Genomic DNA, 12270 nt, shown 5'->3' with positions numbered 1-12270 from the left:
TCTGACAGATGCATTTTTTTCTCTTTCTGGGCTTTTGGGATATTGGGGCATTGGTGGGAAAAGCACACCCGACCCTGCGACGTCTGCCGCTGCAGATTATGCTGAGGGCTCAATTAGCTCTGCTCCTTCCTGTCCACACTCAGCCTGGACATGTCCAGGGAGGGAGGACGTGCTACGTTAGAGTTCTGGGAGGAAGTCCTTCTATATACTGAGTTCTCCCTGAGGTTTTGAAGCTGACAGAAACTTTAAGATCTATTTTCTCAGGCCTACGCCCAGAGACCCCACTCCCAGCATTCACAGATGGAAGAAGCTCTGGGGGATGAGAGAAGAGAGAATCCCTTTTCCTTTGCCCAAGTGGTTGGGAGCTGTAACAGAGAAGCCCAATAAGACCTTTGAACACTCCTGTCTTCTATAATTAACCAGGAACATTCCTGCCACAACACACCCTAGTCAGGACTATTCTCACCTCTGCCACGGTGGCTGGTGGCCTTTATGACCGAGGAAACATCTGATTATGGGCGGTGAGGATGGAAGAAGAGTCTCATTGATCAGTGAGGCCCCCAAAAATTATCACAGCTGAAAAAACGAGCTAGTGCCATCACTGGGGTTTTAAAGCTGCTGGACCCAGCCAGGATCTGCCCCCATACCCAGATGCTTCCTGCTTCAGATACATCCAGACTCCAGACTTAGAATCGTAGAGTGACTCAGAAGCCTCCAGAGATGGCATTTTCCCTGGGCCAGGAAGGACGGATATGATGCAGATACACAGAGGCTGGTGGAGGGAGTGGGGTGGCGTGGGCACGTGTCTGGCAAAAGCCCCTGAGTGACTGCCCAGATCTCAGCCCAGCCTCACAGCCTAGTTATCAACAGCCAGTCTGTCTCCCCCATTTATCATGAGCCCCCAGAGGGCAGACTGGGTAGGATTCACCTCATCATCCTTTCCAGAGCCTGGCTCCAGGCCTGGCACACAGGAGGTGCCCATCAAATTGAGATGAGCACAGCCCCCCGGCCCAGGACCTGCTGGCCCACTCCCTGGGAAGGAGATAATCCTGGGTTTGAAGCTCACTGATGTGGAACTGTCCCAGTGACCACTTCCATCTGTCCCTGCCGAGGCTGCTGGGAGTGCCTTCCCCGCACTGTGCCATTTGTGCTTGAATCTGAGATTTCAGCAACAGTCGTCCTTCACCCCTCAGGAATCTGTCCCCCTCCCCTGACACTGCCAGTGCTCTGGCCCAGGCCACGACCAGTTCTCGCTACGGCCCCTGCCTGGGTGTCCTTGCCCTTGCTCAGAGATCAGTGATGACTTATGGAATGGATGAGCAGATGGCAGCATGGTAAAAACTCATGGGCTTTGCTGTCCAGACCTGAGGTGAATCTCAGTTCCATCACTCAGCTTTGGGTGCTTTTCCTCACCTGTCTGAGCCTCAGTTTCCTCACCCATATAAATGAGGATGACAATGGCTACTCATGAGGTGGCTGTGAGGATGAAAGAAGAAACCGTCTCCAAGTGCCTGGCCGTTATTAGTGTCCTGATCAGGACCCTTCCTCTACCACCAGGCCCCTGGAGAACCAGGCCCGCACAGAGGTGGCTGCTGCTCCCCGAGCCTGCCTGGCCATGCTTGGCAGACCCTGGGGATCAGACCCCGGACTCACAGGTGGCACAGCCAGCCTCGTCCGCTCCACTCTCGCAGTCCTTCTCCCCATCACAGCGCCACGAGGCGGGCACACACTTGTGGCTGGTGGGTCCACAGCTTAGCTTCTCTGCGGGACACACCTGCTTGGCTGTGGAGACAGAAACATGTGCACGTCTTAGTCAAGGGGGACACAGGATATCGTGCAACCAGTCCTGCTGCCCGGCCCCAGCCACCTGGCCTGAGGCCCTGGGAATCCGTCAGGGCCTTCCTGCCCCATGTCTCAGTTTCTTCATCTGAGAAGAAGCCCCTGTCTGCCCCTAAGACTTTCCGAGTCCTACATGTGACCCCGCCACTGCCCTGCCTAACACCCTTTCCTGGCCCCCTGGTCCCTGGCACACAGGCCCCTTCTTGATCTGGCCAGCCTCTGCCTACCTCACCGGCCCCACCACCCCTCAAACCTCCCCTTGAAGCTCCAGCAACATGGAGCCACTGTACTCTGCATGCTTCTCTGCCATTTCCCAGCTGTATGCCTTGGTGGAGACATGCCTCCAGTTGGGCCCGTTTGCCTTCCAGATCAATGACTCCATGATCCAAACCTATAGATCTGAAGGGCTCACCAAGGCCCCAGTAGCTTCCCTGATATGACCCACCCCCCCAAGCTCCCTCCCTTGACGATGATGCTGAGCCCGCTGCTGCGAGCAGCCTCGCGTGGCAGGGCCCGGCGGGACCACACAGCTATAATTACTGCAGCTGCAATCAGAGTCTGACTCAATCAGGGGCCCAAAGCCCCAGGGTTGATTCTCAATTTGGAAGAAAGAATGATCAGGGCTGGGGACGGCTCTCATCCTGAGCATCCCGATGACCCACGTGACAGACTCATCTCAGAGGCAGACGCATTTCAGACCTCTGCAGCTGGCTCCCTACTGCCTTTCAGGGGGTACAGGAGGCCCAAACTCAGTGGTCTCTAGGGTGTGCCAGGCACAGTGCTAGATGCTTCCATTTAATCTTCACAATAACCCAGCAGGGTGAGGATTATGACATGGCCTCCAGCACAGAGGTCAAGGGCATGGGCTCTGGAGCCTGGCTGCCTGGATTCAAATCCTAGCTCCCTCACTCACTGGCCATCTATACGAGCCAACAGTCCTTATCTCTGTGCCAATAAAGTGGAGATGGTACTATCCCTATCTCACGGGGTCTGTAAAGCACTTAGAGAAGGCTCACTAATCATACCTACTATTATTCTCCACTAACAGTTAAGGATTTGTTTATTCCCTCAGCGAGTACCTGTTGAGCACTGCTGTGTACCAGACACAGTGGGAAGCACTGGGTCCTAGTCACAGCACTGGTAAAGAACGGAGTGAGGATTCTAAGTCAGCTGTGACCAGTGCCAGAGGCTGGGCTCAGTCTATTGCACCCCGGAGGCAGTGGGTTACGGTGTCTCACCCTCAATTTTTCTCTGATCTCAGATCAGTTTCCCCTCCTCTTACTTCCCCAGCTGGAATGAGAGGCCACAAGGGATGGAGAAAAGGGCACATACAGGATGGGGTAGGGGGCAGGTGTCTGAGTCAAGGCCCCCAGACACTACTATGCCATGGGAGAGGAGTACGTTAGACTCCCAAGTGTGGACCCCAAAGTTATCCCTAGGAATCCACTTCATGAAATATAATGCAACCCACTGGGAGCACAGGATTCACTTTAGAGAAATGTCCCATTACACATAACTCGGATAGAGTTATTGACAAAGGCCGCCTCGGGGCTGCAGTGCGGGGCGGCGAAGGGGCCTGGGAGGCAGGAGGTGGGGCCTTTCCAGAGCAATTCTGTCACCAACACACTGTGGGACCTCAGTAAGCACTGCCCCTTCAGTGCCACCAGAACACGAGCGAGCTGAAGCCAGCGGCGTTTCCCAGAGTCCTGACTGAGGGGGGAGGAGCTGTTAGAAGTGCAGGTTCCTGGGCCCCAGCTCCTACTTGGCTGAATCCAGGCTTCAAGGACAGAGCCCAGGACTCTCCACTTTAGTAACTCTCCTCGCTCCCCCCATGGCTCCCATGTACCCATTTGAGAACCCCTGGGGTATCATTCTGCAAGTCCAAAAGATACAGGATATTTCCTCTCTTTTAAACTCACTCACAGAAAAGTGACAGAAGCATTCTGTATGTTTGTAAGCCCCTGAGAGAGCAATGGGATGGAGGGACAAGGCGACCACATATCTCAGAGCCAGGCCTCAGGAAACAGCCTCACAGGGAGTGGAAAGGAAGTCATATTTACTGAGCACCTACTGTGTCAGGCTGCACCGTGCTGAGGACTTGAGATTTTCCCATTTCACCCTTACCCTCACCCTGCCAGGTAAGCTGGCCCTACAGACTATGAGTGCAAACTCCAGGGGCACCCTTCACAAAGATCATGTCAGCGGCACCCCTGGAGTGGAGCAGGGCAGTGACCCTGCAGGTAAGCACTTCAGTTTACAGATGAGGAAACTGAGGCTCAGAGAGACCAAGTAACTGGCCCAAAGATGCACAGCAGTGAGAGGCAAAGTCCAGGTTCCTCTGATTAGAGCCTTTTCTTTCTTTTTCTTTTTTTTTAAAAGATTGGCACCTGAGCTAACAACTGTTGCTAATCTTCTCCCCCTCCCACCCCGGCTTTTTCTCCCCAAATCCCTCCAGTACATAGTTGTATATTTTAGTTGTGGGTCCTTCTAGTTGTGGCACGTGGGACACCGCCTCACCGCCATGTCCGCACCCAGGATCCAAACTGGTGAAACCCTGGGCCGCCAAAGCAGAGCATGCAAACTTAACCACTCGGCCACGGGGCCGGCCTCATGGGGATGCCCTTTCTATCAAACCCCACATCTTCCTGTGGGTAGAGAAGTGGCCCAGAACCAGACCCAAACTCTCCACCCAAAAGCCCAGCTGACTGAAATGGGCTGGACTGTCCGCACCCTCTCCGGAGGCCTGCTCTGCAGACCCCAGTGCAGCAGGCAGCTGCTTGAACTTTTAATGAATATTTATACAGTTAATTGCATAACCTTTCAGCAAGGACAATGATTAAACAATCCGTCTGCTTCCTTTCTTTATAATTAATAAGACATTTGCTGTGTCCCTAAATAGACAGCTCTAATTACAGGCTCTTGAGGATTCAGCAGTGCCTGACACCAGCCCTCCCACCTTCAAGAGCCAAGGCACCATCTTAAAATGCGAGGACACAAGAGGCCTTGGAGGTCACACTGAGGACCATCCACTGGAGCGACAGGAGATAAAGGCCCAGAGGGGAAGGGACCTGCTTGGGCTACTGGATGCCAGTGTTCCAACTGCCTGTCTTTCCTGGAACCTCACTGTCTGTTGGGACATAGCTCTTCCCCAAAGCCAGGATGTGAACCTCGCTCTGGGCTCCTGGGTCGGGCCCCTCACTGCCTAGCCCTGGGAAGTTGGTCTGGGTCAGTGCTGACGTGCAGGATCTCCTGATGAGGCGGGTGCTATGGCTGTCTCCATCTTACGGATGAGAAGAGCAAAGCCCAGAGAGGGGAAGTCGTTTGCCCAAAGTCTTGCGGTGAGGGGCTGAGCTGGACTTCCATCCCAGTCTCTCTGAACTCCAGATGCCCCGCTTCACTGACTGCACTTGCCCGCTGCACAGGACGGGGAGGCCCCTGGGCCTTTGCTCAGGCAGGGTCTGCAAGATGCCATATGGCCGTCCGATGTGCACTTTCAGGAGAACTGAAGCCAGAGGCCCCGGGCAGCACAGTGCAGGAGACAGAGCATGGCTTCCGGAGTTGCACAGACCTGGCCCAAATCTCACTAACACAAAGGTCCTTTGGCCAGTCACTTAACCTCTCTGCACCCTGGCTCCCCTCATCTGAAAACGGGGTTACAGAATCTCTTCGAGTTGGTGAGTGGTTTAAATGAGGAAACATATGGAAATCCCTACACTCAGAGCCTGGAACAAACTCTTGTTTGCCTTATTTTATTTTAGGAAATGCAAATCCAAAGGGCTGGGAGGCCCTGGTCTCACCCTGGGGAGGCACATGTAGAGTCCACAGGGCCTACCATGATGCGGCCCCCACCCTGGAACGCCTCTCTCTCTCTCGCTCAGAGACAGATGCCCCAAAGGATGCCTTTGGCCTGCTGTCCAAGTATCCCCAGGTTTTGAGGGGCAGGAGTGAAGAACCCCACTGTCTCTCAGACATCAGGAACCCTCCAAAGTCAGCAAGGGCCGACAGTGCGTCCTGGAGTGCCTGCAGGCATTTATAAATTCCCAGAGAATCCTGCCCCAGAAATCCAAATCCACTGGTCCTTTCTCTAATTCATAAGTTCACAAATTAACAGAAAGAGAAATGTCTGTTGAATAAAGAATGAAAGTATTTGACAGCTGCTTAGAGTGGGTGCATCTGCAGTGTCAGGTCACATGAGGCTTAGGGGCAGACAACCTCCAAATGGGGACTGCCAGCTCCAGGGGGACCAGAGACTCAGGCAGTGGGAACTACCAGCGTCCAGCTCCTGCCCCAGGAAGCATGGCCTGGGACCACCCCACGTGCAGAAGAGGCATTACACCAAGCTCTTTCACACGGGTCGGGCACAGCCCTTCCAGCTGGGTCAGCCCCTGCTTGCTGGATGAGCCCAGAAAATCTCTGGGCTCCCACTTCCTGATCTATAAGAGGAAGGTGCAGTTGGTTAATCAGTGAGGTCCACCTTTCAGGAGAAAAGTCCTAAGATGCATGAATAAAACCCCATTTTTCAATAAGCAGTACCCAGAATTGTAACTCATTCACCTTGAACCAACCTCCCACCCCAACCTGGCACCCCTCCCCACAGACGCCTTAAGGTGGATCAGAAGCTGTCCCCAATCAAGTGAGCTATAATCAGAACTGAGATGCTCCTTCATTAGGCAAATGTCTGGGCTTTCCTACGGTGACTCCTGGCTGTATTTGATAGATAGAATCCAGAGCCACAAGGAAAGAGAGCTGAGAGAAACCCCAGCCAGCTGGAGGCAGACGACATAGTAACGGAACACAAGAATGGGGACCTGCTCCCCACTCCCGTTCCCCCTCGGTGCAAACCCTCTCACTTACGCTATTCTAAGGTTTTAAACTGGTGTATGTGGGGAAGGGGGCCTGCAGTCAAAATCTAGTAATAAAAATAACACTGCCAGTTACTCCAGCACCAGCACTTGGCATGCATTGTTTTCATTTGACCATCACAACCCCTGTAAGGCGGATACCATCACTCCATTTTACAGATGAATAAACTGAGGCTCAGGGAGATTGAGCAACTTGCCTGACATCTCACAGGTTAGAGGACCTGAACCCAAATATATCAGACACGAAACCCACTACACTTTACTGCTGCCTGTAATCTTTCTTTGAGGGTAGGGAGGGGGCTCTATCCTGGGAGTTGGCACAGTCCCCAGGAACCTGGTAGGCTGTGGAGGTTTCTATGGCAATGCCAATTAAATGGGCAGCGGGTTGGCTGCTGGGTTCCCATTCGGTTGGGAAGCTGTGAGCAGCCTGCTACTAGGTCTTGCTGCCCCAAATTCTGCCTGACCCTCAAGACCCTACTCTGGCCGGCCTCCTCCAGGCAGCCCTCCCCACCCACAGGCCTTGCCTGCCTCTGATCAATGTAATTCTGCACAGGAAGTGGGATCCTGGGCCCTGGGCCCCAGTTGGACACAGGCAAGGGAGAAAGAGGGTATCAGAACCCTAAGGGTCCAAGAATCTTAGAATCATAGTCTTTGGAATTGTTGGAATGTTAGAAACCTGAGCCCAGAGGTGGGGGAAAGGACAAAGGACCTCAGCAAATGACTAGGAGAGCCCAGAGCTGGGCCTGGCTGCTGCTCCCATGGGGTGCTCTGTCAAGCCTCAGGAGCCCGAGGAGCCCGAGGAGCCCGTGCATTTTCACAGAAGGTAGACAAGTCGTGAACAACCTGTGTGTCTTGAAAGCAAGGCCCTCAACCTCTCTGTGCCTCCAGTGCCCTACGGCGGGCACAAAGTGGGCCTGGAAGGCAGGAGGGGCTCGGCACAGCCCGGAGGATGGGAAGGCAGCAAGTGCTGGGATGGGCAAGAGGAGGAAAGATGCAAGGAGACACAGGGCAGGGCAGGAAGAAAGATGGCAAGAAGCAGGATGAGGAGACGGGTGAGACGGGTGGGCAGGGAGGCAGGGAGCCCAAGAGAGCAGGTGGGCAGGACCCTTGGGGGCAGGAGGAAAAGGAAAAGGGACAGCAATGCACAGAGACACAGACATGGGGAGAAGGGGGCGCAGTTCTCAGGCAGCAGGACAAACCACAGTAACAACTGTGATGAGGTTCCCCCCTTCCCTTCTGCCTGCAGCGTCCAGGGTAACTGCTGGGGGCGCCAAACAGCTGACTGCAATGGTGGAAAAGCCTCCCGCAGCCACAGCACCCCCCCCCGCCCCCCCCACACACACTCCGGGCAGCACACAACTCTGCCCCTTGTTAGCTGGGCAGCCTTGGGCAAGGGGCCAAACCTGTCCCAGCCTCAGTTTCCTTCTCTCTATATGGGATCCAACCCCCTCCCAAGGTTGCGGGAGGATGAGTGTCACAAGTGGGCGTGGCCAGCTTTGTTCCTTCCAAAGCTCAGAAGGAAGTGCTGGGCTGCCCTTGCCCGGGCACCTCCAGGCCAGCACCGGGTGTGGCTCCTTGGTGGGGCGAGGAAAGGGTAGGGCCTGCGGCAGGACAGGACAAGACGGTTCCGGGGAGGCAGGTGCAGCTGCGCAAGGAAACGAGGGACCCTGTGTCAGGCGGGGGCGCGCCTGCTCTCCCCTCTCTCTCCCTTCCTCCTCTCCCGTGGAGACTGGTAGCTCTGTTGCTAGGAGACAAGGAAACCCAGTTATCACCAGCCACAGCCCTAGATGGGACGCTGGCCTCCATTGTCCCCGCCTCTGCCTCTGGGGTGACTGTGACCCCTAACGAGGACCTGGGTGCATTCCCGCCAGCCTCACCATCCTCCGCGTGCTCCCCCCAGCCTTTGTCTCAGGCTCATTCTGCCAAGCTCTGCCTCCGGGACGCTGGGTCCTTCCCCGCCCCCTTCTCATCTCCTTTTTAATTTAACAAATGTCACGGAATGACCTGCTGGGTGTAAGTTTGCTTTGAGGATTAGGGCCTGGAAAAGAAATCAGAGAGAGACAAAGCCCTGAGTGTGGGAGGTGGGCCTGGGGCTCAGCTCTGGCCCTCTGCCTCAGCCCCAGCTGCCGTGGCTGCCACCTAGCCTGCCATGGAGGCCGGGGCTCCTGGGCTCAGCTGTCAGGGCAGAGGAAAGAGCTGGGGTCTCAGAGTCCTGGCTGGGTAGCTTGGGCAAGTCACTCAACCTTTCTGAGCCTCAGTGTCCTCTGCAAAATTCAGAAAATGACAGAACCTGTTTCATGAGGCTGCTGTGGGGACAAGATGAATTAATGCATAAAGAGCTTAGCATAGGCCTGGCACACAATAAATGCTTAACAAGCACAGCTGTCATTCGTACTATCAGAATAGTGATTCGAGTCCTTGAGAAAAATAGTCGCCGACGCTGAGGGGAGGCCGGGAGGACGTGCTATGGCTACTTCCGGGCAGAAGGGCTGTTTCTAGCTCCTGGTGCGAGAAGAGCAGCACACAACCCGCAAGAGGCCTGTGAAGAAAGCCCAGAAACAGGTCACTGGACTCCAGCACCGAGACCCCCTGTCTGCCAGGAGCCCCGGGGGGCGCGGCACCAAGTGAGCTGTGTTGGACAGGTCACCTCACTCGAGCCTCACAACCTCCCAACAAAGAGGATCTGACGAGGAGACTGAGTCCAGAAGGAGGCCCTCCTCCCCCAGCCCGAGGGGCAGGACTCACTGCAAGTGGCCTCGGACTCGTCGGAGCCGTCGGGACACTCCTCCTCACCGTCACACCTCCACCGCTCGGGGATGCAGTGGCCGTCGTCACAGGTGAAGTCGCTGTCCGCACAGGTCTTCTTGGCTGTGGGGCAAGCAGAAGAGGGTGAGGGGCCTGGTGGGCACAGGCGGCTTCTCTACGACATGCAGTTGGGTGGCTACAGGGTGACCAGAATGTGCTCGGTCTCCAAGCTGGACCACGTGACCTCCCACGGCCCCTCCGGGTCACGGAGGCCTCACCGGTCAAGAGGAAAGGACAGGAAAGAAAGGCTGATTCATTCCCCCTGGGACGTTTACTGAGCTGCAGGTGGAGACAGGCGATCCCTGGCCCCGCCCTCCCAGTCCAGGAGCCCAAGTCCACCAGGGGCGATAGGATCCATCCACCAAGGATGCCTGTTCCCCATCACATCCCTCTCTTTCGCCAAAGTCCACGTCCACTGCCACTTCCTCCAGGAAGCCTTTCCTGATCACCTATGGCAGCTGCTTTAGCCCCTTCAGCCAGTTCTCAGGCCCATTAGGCGCCTGTCCTACTCTTCGCAACCAGAACGAAGTCGCAGCCCCTTCTGCAAACACCAAGGAGCTGGTGACAATGACTCCTGAAGGCAAACGATGACTCTGTGCCGAGATTAATGAGGCATGTTCTGTTCAGAGTGTTGGAAAGAGCATCTACCGGGCAAGACACTCAACCCGTCCCTGCCCCCAAGGCGCTCACAGCCCGAGCGCTGTGGCCCCACCCAGGGGGCTTGAGGCCCAGCTCTGCCTCTCTATCTAGGTGACCTTGGGGATGTTCCTTAACCTCTGAGCCTCTGTTTTCTTATCTATATCACTGGGAGAAGAAAACAAAAAGCTCCCAGGAGGAACAAGAAGTTATAATGTGCGTGAAACCTGCAACAGAGATCCTGGCACATGGCAGATGCTCAATAAGGAGCAGCTATTGCTGTTTGTATGGTTTAAGTCTTAATTAGAAGCAAGGAAAATGGGGGTGTCTGTGCCCTCACTGGGGACGTGCGTAGCAGGCTGAGACCTTGAAGCTGGAGGCGGACCTGGGACAAGAACGCGGGACCAGCACGGCTCACTCCCTTCCCGTCCCTCCACTGGTCTGATGCTCCTCGCATGCAGGGACTGTGTCAGATCCAGCACAGGACTCAGCTCAGGGGAGACGTCAGTGGGGGCCCCAAACCGATGGCGTCACGGCTGCCCAGCCTAGGCTCCCGCACCTCCAAGGCTCCTTCCCAGTGGCTGGACTTGGGTTATGTAAATCCTCCCACAGGCCCTCTGGCTGTCCCTGGGGCCATGGGACTGTTCCCCCCCTGCCCTGAGTGGCCTGACAGGGATTTGGGGACAGACACTGGATCTCCTGAATCCATTCCATTTCTGCCTTGCTTTTCAATGAATTCTTCCAGTGCATCTGTGTTCTAAGATGAGTTTTCTTCACACTTTCCTTAGAAGGACGCCTCTGTCTGCGCAGGGCAAGAAGAAAGCAGAGGAATCAGAGTCCACCTGCAGATGGGGGGCCTGAGGCCCAGAGAGGGAAAGCGGCTGGCATAGGGAAACAGCAAGGCAGGGATCAGACCCTGAGCGGCCCTCCCTGAGCCCTGTGCTGAGGGGTCATGGTGGGAAAGAGATACCCATACTGCCTTTTGGTAAGTCACAGCCCGTAGTCATCTGAAGGTTAAGTACAGTTATGAACTGACCGCAGCACCTGGGGCATTTCCTACCAGGAGCATCAGTGTTCCCTCCACGAGAAGCTCAGCATCCAAAAAAGAAACATATATCCTTTTCTTTTTCCTGTTTAACGTTCTCCGAGTGCATGCTGTGTGCCAATCTCTGTGTTAGCTATGTCACCCAGGAAGTCCCATGACCATGATGGGCCCATTATGTCCCCACTTGACACACCAGGAAATCCAGGCCCAGTGGTGTTAAGCTACATGCCCAAGGTCACATCTGGGCAGGACCACAATCTGACCTCACATCAGACGCCCCCTTCCCCACCACGGCTCCTCAAACAAAACACCCAGCGGCATCAGATGTGGAAGAAAAGCCCCAGAGTAGGTGGGACAGTCCCATGGAAGCTTCAGTCTGGCATTCAAGGAGCTTGCATCTGTACCGAGCACACAGAAGAGAAATCAGCCCAGCTTGCCCCCGGGGCTTGGCGCAAGAGCGAGACCGGGCGGACCCCAGAGAGCAAGACAGGCTCGATGGGGATGGTGATGAAGGGGCCCCCTCGCTGGGCTGGGCCAGCCGGCCACTCTCCAAGGACCCTTTCCTTCCCAGTGGCTGGGAGCCTGAGCGTGAGCCTGGCCTCCCACCGTGGGCCAAGCCCTGGCAGGCGCGGGGCAAGGGGGCGAGAGCAGCCAAAAGTATAGTCGCAGTCCTGAAGGGCAGCCTTGAAGCCAGCTGGGCCCAGGAAATGGTGGCCTCAGGCTTGGGTGTCCTACGGTGGTGTTTTGGGGAACAGGTTTGTGCACTGTCATAACCAGTTAGGCCATTTTCCACCTTGGCACCTTTCGCCCAATGTCCCCGCGACTCCTCACAGCTTTCCTGGTAGTAGTTGTTGATCCCATGGTACAGAAGAAACGAAGGCTTTCAAAAGGTGAGGATGGTAGGTGGGATTTCTATTCCATGTGGCAGCTGCCAAAATGTGGGCTCTTTCTACTAAGGCCCTCTGCCACCTCAGCATGACCAGGCTAAGAATGGGGACCTCTAGGGAGGCAAATGCGGTATGACAAGGTGCCAGGGGCCACAGGACAAGGCAGTGGGGCAGATCAGCCACAGCCCAAGGGTGC

General features: G+C 55.6%; 1 protein-coding gene across 14 annotated transcripts in view; it reads right to left on the bottom strand.

The window, feature by feature from the left end:
- Positions 1 to 12270, bottom strand: part of LRP8 (LDL receptor related protein 8) — an 81793-nt gene that overhangs the window by 36739 nt on the left and 32784 nt on the right. For all 14 annotated transcript variants that reach the window (XM_023629773.2, XM_023629749.2, XM_070259940.1 and 11 more), the window contains exons 3-4: positions 9447 to 9569; positions 1654 to 1782 (exon numbers count right to left, since the gene is read on the bottom strand). In XM_023629773.2, coding sequence (XP_023485541.2) covers positions 1654 to 1782; positions 9447 to 9569 — 252 coding nt within the window. The remainder of the gene's footprint in view (positions 1 to 1653; positions 1783 to 9446; positions 9570 to 12270) is intronic.

The sequence above is a fragment of the Equus caballus genome, chromosome 2 (assembly GCF_041296265.1).
Source record: "Equus caballus isolate H_3958 breed thoroughbred chromosome 2, TB-T2T, whole genome shotgun sequence".
Taxonomy (NCBI): Eukaryota; Metazoa; Chordata; class Mammalia; order Perissodactyla; family Equidae; genus Equus; species Equus caballus.
This window is presented reverse-complemented; position numbering and strand designations above follow the sequence as displayed.